Raw genomic sequence first — 22,021 nt, 5'->3', positions numbered from 1 at the left:
AGACACCACTCTGAGTCTCACATGGTTTAACTGGATACATCCCTCCTCCCGGCAGTGCAAGGTGTGCTCCATGTGCACCGTGCCAGGGCGACCTTCCCCCCTTCTTTCTACATTGCAGCTGGGGCAGCTTGAGCTTTGGAGCTGGACATGTGTTGAAGGAGGAGTAAACAGGGTATTCCCAAATGCAATCCCCTCAGCAGGCTGAGTATCATGTCTAGCACAATGACAGCTCTTTTCTGGGTCTGTGCTTACGTTCCTGAGACTTCTCACCTGAATTTGTCCCAGCTGGTCCTAGCCACCAGTGCCATGATGCTGGAGGACAGACATGTCTAAGCAGCTAACACAGGACAGCTGGATTGTCCCCTGAAATTGCCTCAGTCGATGGAGCTCACTGTCTAGGTGGCTACATGATGTGATGATGAGTTTTTGTAGAATCACAGAATCATTTTGGTTGGAAGAGACCCACAGGATCATCAAGTCCAACCATAACCTAACTCTAGCACTAAGCCATGTCCCTAAGAACCTCGTCTAAATGCCTTTTAAACACCTCCAGGGATGGTGACTCCAGCACTTCCCTGGGCAGCCTGTTCCAATGCCGGACAACCCTTTCTGTGAAGAATTTTTCCTAATATCCAATCTGAACCTCCCCTAGTGCAACTTGAGGCCATTCCCTCCTGTCCTATCACTTGCTGCTTGTGAAAAGCAAATGCATTATTTTGCATCATTTGAGGATGTGGATTTAATTAGGCAACTGCCTTAATATACACACAGCAGCCACACAACTCTCGGCAAGAGAGCTCTGCAGTGTGAGTAGGGGCTCCTACTGAGCAATTGCCATGTAATAAGGAAATCAATTTGAAGAGTTCTAAAAAGTAGCATTTTCTGCAATACTGTATGCAGAGAGGCAGTGAAGTACTATATTCCTTGAAGAACTGATGTGTCTTATCTTGTTCCCTCCTTTGAAAGTAGGAGAAAAATCAAGAAATAGTCAACACAACTGGGCTTTTCTTTTTGTTTACTTGGAAAACTTGTTTGAACCATCAACTTTAGCAAATTTTGGCAGTTACAAACCTGTACACTTTTTTTTTTGTTGTTGTTGTTGTTTTGTTTTTATAGCAAAAGAACACAAGACAATACTGCCAACAGCAATTATGAAGGAACAATTAGTTTTCAGATGAAGGACTATACCCACTCAAAATTATAAACCTTCCCTTTTGCATAAGGTTGAATTTGTTGTCATTGGAGAAATGACGTCTCTTAATACCTACTTGAAATGGCATAGAAATCATATCTCTAGTTTTTTGTGCAAAACACATTAATTAAAAAAAAAAGTCAATAAAAACCATCTTCTTAAAAACAGAAAAAAGTTAAACAAAAAGAGTTGAACCCAAAGGAAAATTACAGTACATTTTTAAATGATTTAAAAGTTTTCAAATCTAAACTTTTTTTTTCTCTTACTTTGAAAGTCTAAACCGACTTTGATGACTCTTCAGAATTATATCAAACAAACAAAGAAAATTAAAGCAACCTGATTGGCATCAAATATCTACAAAAGCCTGGTAATTTGAAACCACTATATACATTATTTTATAAACTTCTTTTTAAACACCAAAACATACATCTTTTACAAACCAACCTGCTTGCAACAGGTAAAATGTACAAGACAATCTTTTCCCATACAGTGCTTTAAAGAGAACTGCTTTCACTCCCAAACTTCTTTGTCACCTCCTGAAAAGCTGCAGTTTGGGCTCGTTGCATTGTTAAATAATTGCAATTCAGGTATTCCTATGACAGAAGAATGCTACAGTTCTGAGGGCTCCAATCTCTTTTCATGATACAGTTCAAGTGCACTCAACACTGGTAAAGATTACTTATGGCCTTTATGTAGTACGACATATTTGCAATTATTGCTTTTCATTGTTACATAAAGAAATGAATTTAATTTTGTTTCCTCCCCATCTGACCATCCCTTGGATGATGCAGCTAATTTCCTAACTGAATGGCCTTTCTGGCAATGGAGATGCTAAATGTCAAGTTAATGAAACACAGGCTAAAACCCATGGATAAAGGGCAATAGTCTAAATTTCTGAGACTCAAACCACAGTTTGGTGTATCGAGAGGAACAGAGATGCAAACATGCAAAAACCACAGTTTTACTGCATGATAAATGACAGTAAATCACTAGAGAATGAACCTGAAGATCTAGGTCCCTTGTTGGAAACCTACAAAACATCCATTATTACTCAATGAATAGCTCTCAAAATACCAACAAAGCACAGTTGTACTTTCACAACTGTTTTTAAATAGCTGTTTTTCTCCATTATCAAGGATACTACCTTTTCAAACAAAGCTTAGCAGAACTGGTCCAGGGTGCCTTCAGCTCTCTGCCCCATGACTGCAATTATCAGCTATAAGGATATACTATACTACCCATTTAGCTTTTTCAAGCAGGAGCTCAAAATTCTGAGGACCAAAACATAACTTATCTGTGGGACGTGCAGAGGGAGAGGTGGAGCACACAACTTTCTGACTTCAGGAAAACAGTGGCAGTGAGAAGCCTTTGACTCCTTCCAACCTTGTACAGCAACTGTAGGCTAAGGAAGCCTATGGGATAATTCAGGATCAAAGATGTCACTGAACTTTAGGAAAATTACTTGACTACTTGGAAATCACAGCACTGTAATGCATTTCTGCATTGCAACATCTTCCTGAACGCCTTCATATGCTGTGTCCTATAGGAGGGTCCTAAAGGAAGGCAACTTTACGGTGGTCTTCTAGTGAGCGGTGCATTTGGACCCATGGGAGGGAAGTGATGCTGCAGCTTCTTGGTGTGTCACCTTTGGATCTTTGTCCTGCTATAAGATATTGGCTCAGGATAGCAATTATATCCAGCATTTGTGGTTTTGGGGGCGGGTGGGGTGTTGCCTTTTTTTTTGATGTTTAGGATGTTTACAATACAAAGGCAAAATAATTAACTTATTTAATAAAGGTACATAAGCCTAATTTTTTTCCTTTTGCACATTGCCATTTAATGTGGTATTGGCAGCATTAATTACGTTGTCAGTCACTCCGAGGCTCTTTCCATCGCCAGAGTTATCGAAAAGGCTGTCAGTGTGCATGACATTCTCGACCTGATCAAAACACAGAGAAAAAGCACCCTTTTACTCAGACTCGCACCACTGGCAAAGTCAGTGGTTTTTGATACAAGCATGTATTTGCATTTTAACAAGTTGCTTATTTATTTGTTGCTTCTTTACAAAAAGCAAAGACTGTCTTGATCCTAAGAGTTTTAATCCACTGATACTCAAAAGTACTTTATTAAGTCCATGAAACATCTCCTATAGATGATTCTGAAAGAAAATACCGTGCAGTGGAGCCATCTACAGGAACGTGAATTGAAATACAGACACACAGGATAAGCAGAAATGTGAAAGGAAGCTCTAACAGAACCAGTGAGTTGGCAATGACAATATATAAATCATACGACTGAAAAAGAATTATATATTGGATGGAATAATATGAACACTCATCCTTACATTAGGTTATGAATGTGTTGTTATTGTCCAGGTTAGAGGATCAGGGCTTGTCTGTGAAGAGCAGTAATTAAAACAAATTGTTCAGATTAACAAGAGAGATGTTAATATGAACATCTTACTGCCTGAGAGGTGTTTCAACTTGAGATCTGCTTTCAGGTCTTATAATTATCAAAAAGAGCCAGAACAAAGCCAGAAACGCCAGCGAGGTACCAATATTCCCAGAGAGGTATCTGTTTGAAGATGGATTAGGCCCATTTGATTTGGAGGGGAGGAGATACTGAGGTATCGCAATCATGAGTGGGCCAGAGAAGGCTGAACAGGTGAACCTTGGCACCTTCCCAACAGCACTTTAATAAGTAGGTGTTCAGTGAAATGAAATGGCAACAACATCAAAACAGAAGTACTATACATCGTATTTATGCATATTTCACTAGTAAAACTCACTACCAACAAGATATTACTGAGGCAACAAGCTTGGTAGGAAACATGGATTTTTTTTTTCTTGAATGGCAACTGCGAGGTTCCCATTGTGTTCTCCCTCATGACACTTTTGATATGTTCCAGCAAAGTTCTGGTATTGGTATCTCAGGTTTACTCGAGATTTTCACTACAGAAAACAGATGACAAGTACACTTCATGACCAGCTAGGGTCTCAAACAGAACTAATTGCATAATGGATAAAAATATCTCACACCAAAAGCGAGTAGGAGCAAACCCCATGTAAACTGCAGCCTGATGCTAAAAGAGTACTATGTTCTCAGAAAGTCATACCAGCTTTAAAAAGGCAGCTAAACTTGCAGCTTTGATTATCAAACTGAGGTGTTCCTACTCTTGAAGAGACAACAATCTAATTGCATTGTTTTCCTACAACACAGACTTCATGAACAAGGCAAGTCATCCTCTCTCTGTGCCTCTGGGCTCGCCAAGCCATTTCATGGCCTATTGGCAAATCCCTTAGTTCCTTGCAATCGTGATACAAATTTCCATACTTTTTTCTTCTTGAAAACATGGGGATAATAGCAGGGAAAAAGAGGTTGAAACGTACCATGAGCACATTCAGAACATCTCACTGTTACAGAAGCATGTTTACTTTGAGAAGACCAACTGACATTCATAATTTCAATGGACAGAAACCACTTGCAGACAAGTACTTGATAATACTTGTATGTGCAGTACCTGGTCTTTCTAGGAGTTCACTCAGTTTATTCATGTACCTGTAGAATGAGCTGTTTTCTAGTGAAGATTTGCTGCATGATCCCAAAGAAAGTATCTACACCAATCTTTCACTGCTACACAAGCTACTCGAGGGAAGCAGCAACATACCGCACCTACACTGAGAATTTTAGAAATCCTGTTTTATTAAAAGTGTTACAAGCTGCCAATATTTAAATTACATTCTATTAATAATTTATTTGAGTTGGGGGAAACTTCTGAATAAACACATCCTGTATGTCAAGAAATGGCCAGCACTTTAATTTGGGTGAAACTCAAACCAATAAAGAACATGTCCTGAAATACAACTGCTGAAACTATTCAGTTAAGATGTCTGGCCAAGAGACAGGGCATGGAAAGCAACAGAGAAAACTCGTTAACAAACCTGTTAATCTATAACAATGAATTATATATCAATAGTTTTTCAGAATGACTGAATTATGCCATGGAAGGAATGGATGAAACCCCAGCAGTAATGCAGACTCCAGAAACGAATTCGCTGTTTAAGGTATACAGATGCTGTAAAACACAGTGGTAAAAACATTTTCACAGTACGGAGCAACAGCTATGTATAATCTGCTTTAATACATTGAGTGAAAAATCCATATTTCCATATTACACTTAGCTGCTCAGGCCCAATCAGTGTGGAAGGTGCTTTACCTGAATCAGGCTGAGGGAAGCAGAAAAGCATCCTGATGCTGTCATTTTCCTCACTCCACAACAACATTCTGAAGTCTGCAAACATTTGGAAGTCCTCAAATCCTATGAAATCACACATCCAACAGAAAATCCAGGGCCAGATCTTTGGCTGCAGCCCACCCTTGTGGTTCCACTGGTTGAGTTAGTTTACAGCAGCTGAGAACTCATCCTGTAAACTCTAAGGATGGACCTTTGCCAATGACATGAAGCTGATGATTCGAGGCTAAAGCAGCTTTCTGTGCAACTTAATTGCACGTAATTTTACTGCAATAATAGTAGCACAACAATTGCCATTAAATAGGCGATGGCCCAAGCAAGGAATTTAAAAGAAAATCAGCAGTGCTTTGTAGATGGTTAGGTTTCCCGATGTTTTCAGAGACATGTCCACATTGTACACACAGGTCAAGGGAGGCTGTACAAACGCAGCTTGGGCAAAACTGGGCCACTAATGAGTCAAATTCTGACATTTCTAGAAGTCCGCATGGGTGAAGTTACGCACACGCACTTGACATCAGGCTTTAAAAAATGACAACCAAAGTAGGCCAGTTTGGAGTAACTATTAATACATGCTGTATATATGTTGCTCTATATGCACACAAAATAGAATGAAATGCCATGTAACAAACAAATGCATAGGTAAATATTTATGGACAAGTGACTTGTCACTTGTCTGTGATATGTCAATTTGTAAATGCTGTTTTTTCAGCCATCTGACGTTTTACACAGCAGCCTCAGTCACCAATCGCTTTCATTCTTTCACTGACATAAAACTTCATGCAACGATGCATCTTGGAATGATCCATACCAGTTCCTTAATACTGTGGGGAGATCGTAACACTGTAACACTTTTAATAATACAATAGAAAAAAAATAAACAAACTTCGGGGCAGAGAAATTATTTAGCAATTATTGTTTTCCCCTGCCTCAAAAGATGAGTTTTACTCTTGGTAATAAATAGAAGGTACATACTCTCCAGATTGTCTGTAACAATTTTGTGATGTATAATACTTAACACAATTGGTCTCTTCGTGTCTGCACATACAGTATAATTTCTGAACAAGTTAATAATGGATTATACCGTATTTTTGCCTTGCCCAATATATATAGATACACCTTCAGCAAAATTTCTTCTCAGTATTTATACTATTAATTGGACCAAATGCCAAAAAAAAAACAGAAGAAGAAGAGGAGGAAGAAGGGAGAGTCCTTTACACTTGCGTCTGGTGCTGGGTCTCCACAAATGGAATGTGAACATTTTCTAGGTTGAGTTCCTCCACGCTTTCATAGTCACTCATGGCTACTTCGGAGTCATCAAAGCCGCAGCGGGCTGAGACGTCAGAGGAGGAGGCATCTAGAGAGTTGTGCAAGGATAAGGGCATCTTACCTGCACTAACGTTTTCTGTGTTCTGGCTTGGGCCAACAGCAAAAGTACTAAATTCGTTCCCAGTCTGAGACCCCGCGGTGTCCGTCTCATTGGGGAACTGGTGAGGAGGGAGGTACTGGTTGGGGTGGAAGTGCGGCCGTCGCCTGCAATCGGGGCTGAGCGTACTTGCCATCGAGACGGGCTGCGAGGGCGGGAGGGTTTCATATTGGTCCGGATAATCCTCTGGGAGAGGAGGCGGTAACTGGTCCTGGCTTAAAAACTCCTCTTCGTGAGGGGGAGGGTAGTCGCTGTCAATGTCGTAGCCACCAAGGTAGTAATCTGTTTCGAGCTCTCTGGTGCTGCCGTGATGAGCCGAGCCTCCATCTGCCGACTCGAAGTTGGGCACTTCCTCGATGTCGGACAAGCGAGCGCTTGGCATCCAGTCAGAGGTGTCCCAGTGATACGCTGCAGCAGGAAAGAACCAGAGCGCTTCGTTAGGATGGGACCGCTAATGAGAACAGTGTGTCCTGCATGCACTCGCCTCGTAGGCCTCACAGCACCTTCAAAACACAGCATGCGCCACAGGCCATGGACACGGGTCAGCCATGCTCTGACCGGAGGGGCAGGGGAGGAGAAAAAAATGGTATTATGATGCTAATGCAAACAAACAAAGAAACAAAACATGGCCACTCTCAGGCATTTCACTCTTTAGGATGCTACTGGGTTCTATTAGAAACTATGAGGCCAAGAAATCAAAACCATAAAATTCTCTGAATTAATGCTCTTCATAATTATTCGAAAAAATCTATAAATGAAGTCAGCATGCTTATGGTATCACATCCAGTCTCCCCTTCCACCTCCGATGACTTAGTTTCAAGAAATAAAGTGTGCAAGCAAATAATGTGATTGACTGAAAACTGGATTCTGAAACAAAAGAAAAATGTCTGGCCATTCTCATGCAGTATTTGAACCCAACAGACTTCAAACAAAAGAGGACAGGTGAAGCAGTTCAAGGGAAAAACAGATCAAGTTGGTGCCCTGCCCACCCCAGCCAGAAAGTGTCTCAGAAAAATCACCTCTGTTGTAGTTCTGTCCTTGATCCATAACAGTCACTGTCAGATACAAAGTGAAAAGTAAAAACTGGTAACTTGGAACTTGTTACCAGCATAGTAGTACACGTGAAAATAGAAAACTGTGCATGCATATTTCCAGTACAGCTGCCTCAGTGTCTTTTTAATAGGACTTTAAATTGTTCTTTATTTTACTGTACAAGATAAGCTTGCCCAGTCAAATGCAGACATACATAGAGAAATGATTATGTCATGTATCATATTCCTTTTCTATCATATCTTAATTATTTACCCTCACTGAACAGATATGGAATTACATTGGAGCTCGAATTCTTAACACAAAAAGGGCTATCCACCATCTCTATGGTTTATAATTGCAAAGTACATTTCTCTCTCACTTGTTCACTTTGAAACAGAAAAATAAGAATCTACCATTCTCAGGGCCGGTTCAAACAAATCTGGGCCCACCTGGGCTCAGATACCATGGTGATGGGCACGGTATAAGAACCTGAATAGAATAGAATACAAAGCCATTTAATGCGGCCGTCAGCTACAGTGCCCCACAACCCCATCCCCACCTCCCACCTGCACTGCCATGCGAGCCGGTGGGGAGGGAGGCATTCCAGTATGGAGAGGGTGCAGGGGTGGGGGAGAGAGCGGGAAAGAGTTTTTACGTGAGACAAGAGCAGGGAGTAAGCTGCAGCGTTTTCTAGATGGGATGCTCTTGTTCAGCTACATGTTATTGGGCTTCATGCAAGAAGTCACTGGGCAAGGTCTCTGGACTGCATTGCTGGAGGTCTGGCCAGATGAATAAACCTTCACGGCATCACAGAACTTAAACTCTGGGGGTCAGCCACATGCAAGGGCAGAGAAGGCTGTCCTCCAGGCCTCCATCTGTTACCACCACTCCTGCCCTTGCTTATCATCACATGGCTTATGGGGTGATGGTAAATTCTTCGTTAGCTCATCAGACAGACATCAGCTTTCTACCTGCTCTGCACTAGCCTGGGGTGAGGAGGGTTGGGGCTACTGCAGGTTTAGCCGCAGTGTGTGAACCGGCCCTAACCACTCTTCTCCTTCTTCACTTCTGTTTCATAAGCAGATTTTGCTGCCTTTCGGTCAGTGTAATGACATTGCACCCGAGATATGTCAGGTCCCTCCCAGCTGTGTGGTTTCAGGATCCAGGAGAACCTCACTAATTTGCTGACTCGCACCACCCCCGGCACCTCCCTGGGGATGAAGCCCCATCCTCCCGCGGCTGCGATTCTGCCCGCCGTGCGTGGGAGCTCCGGTGCAGCTCACGACCCACCGGTGGCACCGGCTCCGCGGCAGAGCTGGCACCGTTCCTAAGTCTCATACAAGGAACTGGGGAGCGGGCAAAGCATTTTCAGTGACAGCCTCTTGAACCAGCTACCAGACTGGCTTTTTCTGACCCGTAAAGCATGATGGGGAGCCAATGTGTTTGCTTAAGCTCTCCTTTAGGAAGGCAAGGCCATTGACAGTGTCTGTGGTTTCTCTTCAAGGTTGTTATTTTTCGAGTGGGACTTTCTTTCTGATTAACCTTGGCTAGTTCATTTTCTTTGATATAGAGAAGAATGGCACTCCTACACTTCAGGTAAATATACTATAAATAAATACTCCAGTGCCATCACTAGCTAGGAGTAAAAGTGCTTTTCAAAATTACCAGGACACTGGGTCAAGAAAAACACCAGTTGTTTCACAAAATTAATTTATTTAATAATCTTTAAGTACTATGCAGATTCATTTACCTGAAGTCTGCATAACCTGGCTTAAATTTGCTAAAAACATGAAATTTTGGACTTGTGGATAACTTGAGTTCATATTGAGTTGACATTTTCCCAAGGATAAATGTTGTATAAATAAATAAAATTAATGTTTATCCATGACAAACCTCATTTCCTCAGTGTTCTATGGAAATGGAAAATAATGATATTCCTGTTTTACAGGTACAGAAACTAGTTCAATTGTAACATGATATCCTTGAGGTTACCCAGGTGGTCAGTGGCAGAGCTGCGTGTTGGGTTCTTGGACCCAAGAGCCATGGTCTATTCAATGGGCATATGAGGGAGCTGGGTCTCTTTAGTTTGGAGAAGGGGAGATTGAGGGGTGACCTCATTAATGTTTACAAATATATAAAGGGTGAGTGTCACAAGGATGGAGCCAGGCTCTTCTTGGTGACAACCAACGATAGGACAAGGGGCAATGGATACAAACTGGAACACGGGAGGTTCCACTTAAATATGAGAAGAAACTTCTTCTCAGTGAGGGTGACAGACACTGGAACAGGCTGCCCAGGGAGGTTGTGGAGACTTCTACTCTGGAGGCATTCAAAACCCGCCTGGACGCCTTCCTGTGTAACCTCATCTGGGTGTTCCTGCTCCAGCAGGGGGATTGGGACTGGAGGATCATTTGAGGTCCCTTCCGACCCCTGACATTCTGTGATTCTGTGATTGACCCCAGGGGAAGGCAGTGGCAGACAGGCTGCCTCGATATGTGGCACCCATGGAGTTGTGTCTTCTATTGGACAGTTTTACCTGGGAGAAACCAGTCACCCGCCTACTACCACTTTGCTCCTTTCCATGTGGTCCCGTTGGAGTGCACAACCCAACTCTACTGCAGTCTGAGATCCTTTACATCATCCTGTGCCTTCTTGTTTCCTAGTCTCTGCAGCCAGGATAATCTCAATGATTTGGCTCCATTACCAACCTAATCCTTTTCTCTCAAGAGAAAGCAAGCAAAACCATTGATTTGAGGGGGATGAAGACCTTGACACCTTTTCTACCAACTCCAATTACCCACATTTTATGGCACATCCCTCTGGACTTTTTGCGTTTGCTGGTGAACATGCTGATCTGCAAAACCCAGTCCCTGCCACAGGCTTGCTGGTCAGTGTAGATTAGTGAGGTTCTGCTGGAATGTTTCACAATGAAAACAAGAAGCATTGTTGCATAACAAGAAAGAAAAAAAAATTAAATACCTTCATTTTCTATAGTGTCAACTACATTGTTGACAAGTTGTATGACAGTCACTATGGAAGCTTGCAGGGGAGGGAAAGTGGAAAATAAAGGGAAGGGAAGGACAGCTTCAGGTTAGTATTAAAAACATACATTATGTTACCACTACAAATTCTCACAAACAGACAGAACTGACATTGAAAAAAAAAAAAAAAGGCTGTCAACCAGCACATGATTTATGCACTGGGTTGCAGGACATTTCATTTCGGATAATCCCATACATTTTCCGAGTGGTGATAAATTCCAAACCAGCATTTCCAGAAAGGCATAAGGGATGATGTGCATCACCTCATAAATTCTAGCAGACTGGGCAGCTGATTGAATTAACCAAAGCACTATCTTGTCTACCTGACACTAATTTCTAATTCATTCTTGCTTAAAGGTCTCCAGAGACAGTGCCATGTGCTCCAAGGGATCGCTATCTTTTAGAACATCACACCATCTGAAATGGTGCTAAGCTCCATCTATTTCCTAAGAGGAATATTTTACCTGTTTATTGTTTGTGCTGTGCCATGTAATACCTCTGGGACATTAAGCACTACTGCTATAATTAGGAGGACACATCTGAGTAGGTTTGGTTCAAATTTTGATCTGTGTTTGAGAGAATATTAACACAGATGTTTTGTGTGTTCTTTGCAGGTGAAATAATTAATATAGCCTGTGAAATTGTTTAATGTGGAGTCCAACAGGCCTACAATGTGTGGTCCTCTAGATGATCTGCGTTTTGGACCAACTAACACCCCCACCTTTGAGGACCTGAAAGCTCTGGTCCAGGGGGTACTCGATCCATTTTCTTTTGTCTTTAATTATGAGAAAACTGATTATTTTGGAACAGTTAAGAAGTGGACCAGAAATGTTGGGCAAGACATACTTTTTTGTTTCACACAGCCAATAAACTCAGAGATCACAAGAAACACGTAATAGTGCCATTCAAATATACGTTGAATATTTTGACATCTTTGTTAAATTTTGAGCATGGGATCAAGGATCTCATCCAATTTCCTCAGTCCTTCTAAAGGCTTGGCAAAGAGACCCTTGATAAACCAAAGAAACCATGTTCTATGTCTACATCGAGCATGTTTATGCCATCATCAGCATTGGTAGTTGTACAAGGGAGACTCGTATTGGCTAATTTAAGATAAACATTATGGAAAAACAAGTAATCAGCTGCTGCATGGATGGGAAAAGAGATGGAAGGCAGATATAAACTCTAAGAGGAGAAAAATCAAGAGTGAAAAACAGAAGGTAAAAAATCAGGGTCAGCACAGTCTTTATGTCAATGAAAGGTGGGCTCTGCTGGGAGTCTTTGAAATGATTTCTCAAAATACTATTGCTGAAAGCGGGTAACTTTTTTTTTTAATTTGTGGCTAACAAAAATTTTTGCTTTTTGATCACAAAAAATACTGCTAACTACTCTCAGCAAGACTAGGGGAGCTGAGCAATTTAAATGCAGTAGAAATAAGGTGGAAAAAAATAAAAGTAGGTTCAAAATCACACGCAAAAAGAGTTTGCACAGTCAGACAACCCCCATTTGATCCAGAGAAGGCTTCAGGTGCTGTGGAGAGGATGAGCACAGGCTGCCTGCACCTGACACACACTGAACAGCATAGGGTATCAATTAGCCCTTATGTACATATATGTGAGCACGCAGATGCTTACTTACACCTGTATTTATACATTTAGACACTTAAACTGCAAACTTTCCCTGCTTCTGCAAGAAAACCAGAGTGTGCAGTCTTGCATTGACCTCTGCAAAGTACTCAGATGATTTAAGTTTCTTCCATCATTCTCTCTGAAGATATGGATTTTCGTAGACCCCGAACTATAATTTTTATCTTGAGGGCTGTATTTTAAATGCAGCTTTCACAAAAAATGAACGGGCACAGAAGGTTCAGCTTCAGAGGGTACAGTGGCACTGATTTAAAGCGGGGCAGGATCAGCTGCTTGAAAAGCCTACTTGGAATTTGGGAGATAGATACAAAAAGTAACCAGGCACAATAAATGACCACCTGAATAGTAATTCTAAAGGTAAGTATAATAAGTATATAAATAATTAAAACAATAATAATTTTAATAATTATTCTAAAAAACACTAAAGGTTTTCTGAGGGCTATGGGGCAGAAAAGCACTGAAATGCTTGACAAAAAAACTCGTGATGCTTCAGCCACAGCTGAACCAAAAGGAACTGCAAGTGCACTTCTCTTTAAGTGCGTTTTCCAACATTTAGGAGCACCCAGGGAAGAGCTGCACGACATGACTGACGAACTGAGTCTCTGGACAGTTCATTAACCGGTGGCTGAAGAAACTAAGTGCAATTTCTTTGTGCTTATCTTTTCTGTGTATCTGAATGAGGCTTCCCTGACATCCATCATCCCTCCCTGGGCAGAAACATCTCACCTTTTCTCAGGCCCACTGCTCAACATACATGGGCTGTAGGAACAAAGGTTTGCTCTGACTTTGTAGGCCGCTTTCAGGCTGTGTACGGCTCAGCCCATGTCACCCACTGAGATAATGATGTAGGACATGAGAACATGCACCGAGCAAGGATTTAATGGTGCTCTATTGTCCGCTGAGCTGTGATTGCCAGGGAGAGGCTGAGCCACCAGGGCCTGGCTCGGCTCATCATTGTTGCATCCTGAGCACCAGCAGAGTTTTGTTGGGACTGTGAATGAAACCTGGCAAATGGCACAGAAATTCCCTTTAATTTGGCTGCTAAAACATGAAAGTCATCCTATTCCGAGAGATAAAATGATGATAGAAACTCTAGTTTCACTTGCAACCTATTAATCAACTTATATCTTGGCAACGTGGCTCTGTTGTATCACACCTCTCATTCACCATAAGGTCTGGCACTGATACAATGGCTACAAGTATCAAGATTTTAATTATGTTCCTATAATTTAAAAAATAGCCACAAACTGAGGGTTTGAGCCCAGTACTTTCTGACTTTCATCATTGTTAAAGGGTTCTCTAGATGTCGCCTAATCATTTTTAATAATATTAGAGAGAGAGTTAAATAGCTCTGTCTCCAGCATAATAAAGATAAAACCATTTCTTACCATTATCATCACCGGAATCAGACTGGAAGGAGCTGAGGGACTGTACTTCGGAGTTGCTGCCTTTATTACTTCCTGCAAAACAGGTCACTTCTTCAGCGTCATCAACCCCTTTACCTTCATTGACAGCAAAAACAAAGCAAAATGGTACTGTCCAGGTATGTACATTTGTCCATTTATACCACAAAGCCACTTAAATCCTGCCAGCAAGTAGCCTTCTATTATTTTTGCCAGAATAACTTTTTTTTTTCTCCAGACAGAGGAAATGGTCTATTGGTCAAGAAGGCAGCTGATGAAGATACTCAGACTTTTGAAGTGTTTGAAGCCCCAAGAATCTTTCAAGTGGCTGACACCACTATAATCAAGGAAGAAACATCTGTATTCAGTATTGCCTTTTTAGATGATATGTAGTCTCAGTAATAAAAAAAATGATGACTGAAAAAATGTGGTATAAACATCTTATACAAGAGATTACAGTTACACTTATCTTTACTGTTCATTTCCTAATTTGAGAGCTTCATTAAAGGCTCATTCAATGCTCAATAAACCTATTATGCATATTTTTATTCATATCAGTGGCCCTTAGATCAGATTTTAATGGTTCCACCACCAACATATAATAGATTATGCTTCAATTTACATTGCTTTCAATCAGGGACATTCAGTCCTGACAACTCTTCTACATTTTAGAAATGTAACTGCAGCCTATGGTATAAATTCTCACGTAATTAAACACACATGAATGAACACATTTAGCTACACATTATATGAGTGCTAATAAGAAACACCAAAAGTTATCATCCATAGTAATCACTGAGATAGATACCCGAGTTAATTACCAATGAACAAGCTCAGGTGCTGCAAACATGTCAGTACAGCTCTCCACCTACTAGCTCTAGATATTAAAATTTCTACCCAGCATGGGGCACCTTTGTACAGTAAGGGCTGATTTGCTCCTGCTGAGAAGGAAGGTAGGCAGGAGATGGAGTCAGTGCTGCAGTAACGAAGCCGCACTGCTTCCCACCCCTTGACAGCTCAGGTCCATCTCCATGGCGTGGCCTCACGCTGTGCAGAAGTTCATACAGATACAAGCAGTGTCTGTGGCAGAAACGCCCACGGAAATACAGAACAGAACACGTAGAGGGGCTGGCATGATGATGCTTTCGATCACTGAAACTATATTTAATGGTTAAAAAGGTCAACTGAAACACAACTCTGAAATACAGCCCAAAGAAATGAAGATTTATTCCTCCTTTTCACTAGAAGACCTGAGTCACTGTGCTGCCTTAGATAAAAGTGTGCAGGTCAGGGTACAGGTATGAGACAATGCTGCAGTTCCTATGGCCTAGACATACACAACTATGAAAGTTTCTTGACCGTGTAGTTTTACTTGATCGTTTTGGTTAAAGCTGTTTTGCAATGGGGTTGAGCATGCACTAGGAAAAAATACTAAAAAGATAAAGCATCATAAAGGCCCCTGTATGCTAAAGCAAACACCTCCCAGTCGATATGACATGTTCTGACTTGCAAGGATAGAGAACGTAGGGCCATAACTCCATCTCAGCAAACTGCTATTTCCTGCTATGACAGAATATGTGAAGTTTATGGTATCTCCAGCAACTTCTTCAGGAATGGAGGGGGCACTGTGTTACCACAGTAATTGTGGGGATCATTTGTTACCATTGCAAAGTAGGATTGCTTCTTAGATACATGGTTCAGTGACAGAGTTAGGTTATGTCTGGAAACAATGATCTTAAGGGTCCCTTCCAACCCAAATGATTCTATGATTCTATGATTCTTGCAGAAGGTTTAAATGTTTTTAACTCCCTCAGAAGATGAACTTCTCAAACACAGCAGAGTTTATATTTGAGAATCTGCCCCAAATTATCTTTCTCCAATAGAAAATGATTGCATTGTATCACTTGAAGGGCTAATGCTCAGAGCACTTACTCATACGTGCTTTCTGAACAAGTGAACTAAAAGTGTTTAGTCATACTTTATGCATAGAAGAAGAAGTCTTCTATGCCTACGGTTAATTACATCCTTTCAAAAGTAAACCAAATCACTTATTGGAGAAATGTAACAATTTTAAGTGTTTGAGGTTGGAGCATTAAGAGTACCTGTGCCATTGTACTTCTACATGCTGAAGGTAACCCTTACCTATGGCAGGGAAGAGCAAGAGCAGCAAGCAGTGATACTTACTTTCTGTCCCAGCGTCCCACGTGCTCTTTCTGATGGAGTCACAGTCAGAGCGACAAGGAGACATGGCAGGCAAATTTGGAGCTACGCTGCACACCACCACCCCCCGCCTGGCCGTCAGGATTCGAGGGGACTCGGGGTGAAACGTTGTCATCTCCTGGTGCTCCACACCAAGCCCATCCACTATCTTGTCCAGGTTATTCCTCGAGTCACTCTGGAAGCACGGGGTATAGGCCATCGGCCTCACCGGGACCTGCGGAGGCCCAACCTCTTGGTAGATGTTTCTGCTGTCTCCGCTGTTCCTGATGTTCTTGAACTGGATGCCGTTGCTCTTGTTGAGCAGGGCGGCTGTAGCTGGATCCTGCACGAGCGTGATGTTGTTGCGGGAATAGTTCTTCCTGAAAACCTTCTTGCGAAAAATGATAAAGAGGATGATCAACATAAATATGACAAACAGTACCACAGCTATTCCTATCAGCTCCTCCTTGCCGACGTATGAATGCCCAGCTTGTATATTGGGAACCACCACAGGGCGAAGACCACAGTATTGTCCCATATAGCCAGGGGTGCAGTTACACAGAAATGAACCAAATATGTTGACACAGGAGCCACCATTTTCACATTCTTCTCTTTCACATTCATTGATGTCTTCTTCACACCTTGAAAGAAGAAAAAGGAGAGTTTGGAGAACAGCTAGGAAACAGCCCAGTTTGTACAGGATGACTTATCTTGTCAAAGTGGTACCATTACAGTTAACAACTTGTTGGTGCTTGGCAGATTATCTTGTTATTATAATGTTATTTAATGTCATTTATTTTCTTTTTTTTCTACAGCTATTACATGGCTTTTTAAGACAATAACACGGAAACATCAAGAAGGAGATAAAGCATCAGATAGGAAGAGGGTCCTTGACCCTAATGAAGTTCACTGAATCTAATACAGAATCTCAGTCATTTTATATTGTTTTTGGATGATCCCATGGGATTTCGTTAAAATACTAGGAGGATTCAAGCAGAAAATAGTTGAGAAAAATTAAATTACAGTACTTATTTAAGAGAAGAGGAGGATATACTGACTGTAAAATTACTTAGGGCTGGATATAAAATGAGCAAATATTAGAGAAGCGGGAGAAAAGAAAAGAACAGGAACCTTAAAGAGAGAGAAGAATTGTAAAGAAGAAGAGGTGATTAAAAAAAGGCAGAACAAAAAGTACAAACAGTAGACAAAGTAGATGAGAAAAAAGCATGTTGATGGGCAGGTCAGGGGATTTTCTGTTTCTACACCACGTACACGATCAAGGCTCAGATTTTAAAAAATGAACACGTTAAATTAGGCTTTTATGTCAGGGCTAAAGTGACTAAATAATTGATCCCTTTTCGAAAAAACAGATTACATAGCAGCTTCCACAGGCTTTATGGGATTGCTCAACAGCCTTTAACACTTAGGTGTGCATATCTCAGTGAAAATTGTCTGGAGGTTACATCTTTAAATAATAACTTAGGAGGCCAAGTTCAGAAAAGCATTTCTGAACATGCAACCTTCATGGATTTCTCAGCTGTCAGTAGCTTAGACTTGAAATAAGCCCTAAGTTTTAAGCTATTTTTTGCTAGGTGAATCACATCTTCTGGGTACAAAACACCTGACCGAAAATCCCACTGTCACTGAATGGAAAAGCTCCCATTGCCCAGCTGGGAGGGTCACTTACGTTACTCCCGTCAGGCCGTTTTTGCAGTTGCAGATGAAAGCGTTGCCGATGGGGTCGCACGAGCCTCCGTTCCGGCAGGGATTGGGGAAGCAGGCTGTGATCTCCAACTCACAATTCTTTCCCGTAAACTGGGAGAGGCAATTGCACTGGTAGCCTAGGAGGTGAGGGACACAGAGAAATACATCAGAAGCCTACCACTGTGTCTGTCTAGAAGCAAGGGGATCCATTATGCTACTTTACTCTAAAATAATATATTGAACTATGAGTGAAAGGGGAGGTTTATATTCATTCTGGTAGGGTTGTGTGGTCCACAGTAATGTCAGTGGAGTGTTTGCTTATCTGTGATGTCTGGACAACTGGAGCTCATCTCTACAACCAGGAACCAAAGGAACAGCTGCAGTCCAAACCACCCTGATCATCATGATTCAGATAAGAATAGATGCCATCCATGCACTTTGGGCACAAGAAATATTCTAGATCAAGTGTGCATCTCCCAATACTTTTGAAAATACAGACCATATTTGCTGATAGCCATAGCCCACATTCCATTTGGGGCTTCACCGAAGAATAAATACATGAGCTGAGAGCTTTCCACATCTATCTTTTACAAAGATGACATAGTAGGGATGTGACAATAATAAAACACTTGATAGTGATAATTATCACTTTCACAGAGTGCCTCATCCAGGCATGAGCTATAAACTTCGTAATACAAGGAAAAGAATTTAATGGAAACAATGTGGAAAAACCCCAGTGGAGGCACGAGGCAAAAGCAATTTTGCATTAAGACTCTCACATCTTTTATGTCCTATCCAGTTCAATTCACCTTGTTCTGCTACCCTAATTAAATTCTTTCATGAGGACAGGATTTAAAGAATAAACTTGGAACCAGGCTTACTAGTGTATTCAGTCAAGAGTCCAATCCTATTTAATTGAAGATAAATGAAATAGATACTCAAATATCATGCTGTTTTCTTGCCCTGATACAAGAGGGGAGACAGAAGCACTGCTGTTTTCAAGATCGCAAAGTCAAGAAGATAAATGATTTGCCTTTGGGGATTCCTAGAAACCATATTTGGTCAGCATCAGCAAGATGGGGGCTATTTTTTCATGTTTTTTACATATCTCACACCAACAGTCATAACAACTTTCTGGACCTGAAGAGATCTGGGACTGAAGAAATACAAAACTGTGACTGCACCGGGTGCTGAATTTTGATGCAATCCCTATGAAGGATTTACTGCCAGCTGGCAAAGTAGCTGATCTAGAAATACTGCAGGTAGAAATCACAGCATGAATAAATAAGGCCGTTTCGGTGGTTCATTTTATGACTGAACAGTGACATCTATAGTTCAAATATTTGCAGTAACGTTTTATATATTTTTATGGTCTCAATGAGTTGAAGTGAAATGAAAATGTTCACATCAAATATAAAACAGTTTATTCATAAACAAATCTGTTGCCTTATATCATAGCAGAATAGATATGGTCTATTTCCTAACTGATATTTTAAACCTACATAACTTTAAAGTGACTTTAAAAACCAACTTTCTATACCTAAGTTACTAGATGCTGATCATTCATAAGACAGAGCCTTTGAATTGATTTCTTTCCATGTCTTTTGTTTGTTTCAGCTGATTAAGTTTTGAGTTCTCAGTCTGTGACACATTCTGCTACATTTACTCACTGCAGAAACAACTTAAAAATTTTTGATTTGGTAAAAACAATAATCCTTTTATCACTATGTATAAAAGGAACATGGATTTATTATTTATTGTTGTTGCCTATTGCTTATATTAAAGATGCACTAACTTCAATTAACATTTTATACTATGAGGGGATAAACCAAATGCTCCAGATGGGTCAGAGCTGTATTGGGTAATTTACGAACCAAAATGAAAAGTGTGCTTCCGAAAGCCTACATTTCTGACTGAATTTGATTTAATGATGGTGAAACATGGTCAGGTATTAGAAGACTGAAATACTCAGTATAGATTCTAAGTCTAGGGATCAAAGTTAGAAATAAAAAAGGCAATGAAATGAGAGAATATTAAAGTACAATGTGTATCACTGACTTTTCCTCCCGTTAGAAGCGCTGCCAAGCTCCTGCCGACTCTGAGCCACTTGCAAAAGCTGCAGAAGCTTCCTGTGACACACGTGCTCTGAGCTGCAGAGGCTTCGCCCGGGAGGTCTCCAACACAGCAAAGCATATGCCGAAATTCATGGAGCAGGGCAGCGAAGAGCTAATGTGATGGCTCAGAGAGCAGCACACCTCGACTCGGCCAGCAGACTTGCCAGACCTTTTATCCCCCTCCAAATCTCTCAGCAGAGGCTGTAATTTTGCCCACTGCTGCACATTGTAGCCACACAGCCATGGACAAAGAGCAATCATAAAGAAAACCCTTTTGGTCAAGAGTGCAACCTAGGTCTAACAAAGGGTTTTTATTACACTTTTCATTTAATATCCATGTAATGTATCATGTTTTTGTTCCCAGTCATTTAGCATAAGAATAACAAGGCCAAGCTGAAAAAAAGGCCAAGTGCCTTGTCCTTCCGGCAGGGGATGAAAATACCCTTTCAAGCAATCTAGGGCTTGTTCCTGTTCATCATGAAGGCACTGGAAAGTTCTGGAAATTCATCAACATTTTAAGATCATACAGAACATCTTCATCTCTCCAAGAGATATTAATATTTCATTTTGCACACTGATGCTTGAAAATGTTGATGTGCATTCTCCAAGGTAGCAAATTTCGTGATGTCACCACTGTATTTCTTCAGAGGGAACCAGTGGAAAGAGACAGAAGGCTCTGGTAAACACATCTGCAATGCTGCTGGAGTGGGACCCCAACACCCTCAGCATGTGCCACAGTATCCTGTACCAACAGCTGACCTGAGAGCAACAACAAGCTGTGAGCAACGTTACACCCCTTTTTGGCTATGTCTATGTTAGCAAGGCCTGCTAAGCAATGGCAGTGGGTCTGTGGAGCAAAACAGTTGGTGCTGAGGACCCAGCATCCTCAGTGCACACATTTCAGGGCTTCAGGATCATGTTAGCTGCACTCCTGGTGCACACCTTCCAGAGGGAAACCTGGTCCTACTCTCTGAGACCTCACATCTCCACAGTGGGAACCAAAGCACAGCAAGAGGGGATGATGAGAAGATTCATGTCAAAGCTCATTAGTGATCTACGGCATCATGTAGACATAGTCCTCTCCTGCTTACACAGTCTTGGGCTTTCTGGTTGTTTTATAAGACTTCTCTCATGCTCCTCCACTAATCTGAGTCCCCTCTATGCACCTGAGTCTCACCTTCTCACTTTCACTCCAACAGCTTCTCCCCCTGCTTTGCTGACATGTCTCTGTCCAGAGGAAAATGGGTTTTTCATCCCAGACGTTACCGAGGAGCACCGTGCTGTCAGCAAGGACACTATACAGGCTTCCTGCCTACACCTATGTTTGCTTGGCACTTAATAAGCAGAGACAGTGGCATGGTGCCATCAGCAGATGGGATGCTGTTACGCAGCGAATGTCTCCGTTGGTAGCATTGCCAGCCTGAGCATCTGAACGTCTGTCTGTCCTCAGGTTTACTTGGCTGTATTAAAAAGAATGCTCCGGACCTCTGCCAATTTTTTTTTTTTGAACATGTGTATGTTCCTGTTTCTATCTATCACAGGCAAGAGGAGCTGGCTTCTATCTGTTATGTACTTTGGCTTTTCCATTTGATCTCCCCATGTAGTTTTTTTACCTGATGTGCAGCTAGACCTGACAAACTCTATGTCCAGACACAGGCCTGCCCTCGGCCCTGCTCACACAGTGTGTCATGGCAAGTTAATCGATGAGAAGAACTGAAGGTGAAGAGCACCTCGCTCAGCGCTTGTATTTCAGTGTGTTTACAGACATACCAGGCCACCTTCAAGAACTCTATGTTCCTCAGCCATACATATTCCTGCCACTTCAGATTTAATTTGTCTTCAAACAGATGATTGCCTCTTGCCTCTAGCTGGTACGAAAATTAACCTTAGTCTTTGTTAAATTGGTGCTTTCTATGAAAGGATTGGCATGTATGTGCTTTGAAACTGGGAATTTAAATCCAGATTTCTAAAAGCATAGTTATAAAAAAGAATAAAACTCTCCAAATTTCTAAAAA

General features: G+C 41.4%; 1 protein-coding gene across 14 annotated transcripts in view; it reads right to left on the bottom strand.

Annotated features, from left to right (window-relative positions):
• Positions 1–998: 998 nt before the first annotated feature.
• FAT3 (FAT atypical cadherin 3) overlaps positions 999–22,021 on the bottom strand; it is a 419,159-nt gene continuing 398,136 nt past the window's right edge. For 5 of the 14 annotated variants that reach the window (XM_071803302.1, XM_065832545.2, XM_071803324.1 and 2 more), the window contains 6 exons: positions 17,876–18,029; positions 16,174–16,829; positions 13,975–14,088; positions 10,879–10,938; positions 7,887–7,922; positions 2,492–7,275 (listed from right to left, as the gene is read on the bottom strand). In XM_071803302.1, coding sequence (XP_071659403.1) covers positions 6,656–7,275; positions 7,887–7,922; positions 10,879–10,938; positions 13,975–14,088; positions 16,174–16,829; positions 17,876–18,029 — 1,640 coding nt within the window. In that variant the 3' untranslated portion in view covers positions 2,492–6,655. Of the gene's footprint in view, positions 7,276–7,886; positions 7,923–8,312; positions 8,389–10,878; positions 10,939–10,959; positions 13,591–13,974; positions 14,089–16,173; positions 16,830–17,875; positions 18,030–22,021 lie in introns of those variants that run through there. The other 9 variants (XM_071803330.1, XM_071803338.1, XR_011737022.1 and 6 more) reach the window with 8 other exon arrangements.

The sequence above is a fragment of the Patagioenas fasciata genome, chromosome 1 (genome assembly GCF_037038585.1).
Source record: "Patagioenas fasciata isolate bPatFas1 chromosome 1, bPatFas1.hap1, whole genome shotgun sequence".
Lineage (NCBI taxonomy): Eukaryota > Metazoa > Chordata > Aves > Columbiformes > Columbidae > Patagioenas > Patagioenas fasciata.
The sequence above is the reverse complement of the archived record's forward strand: the minus strand, read 5'-3'. Positions and strand labels throughout refer to the sequence as shown.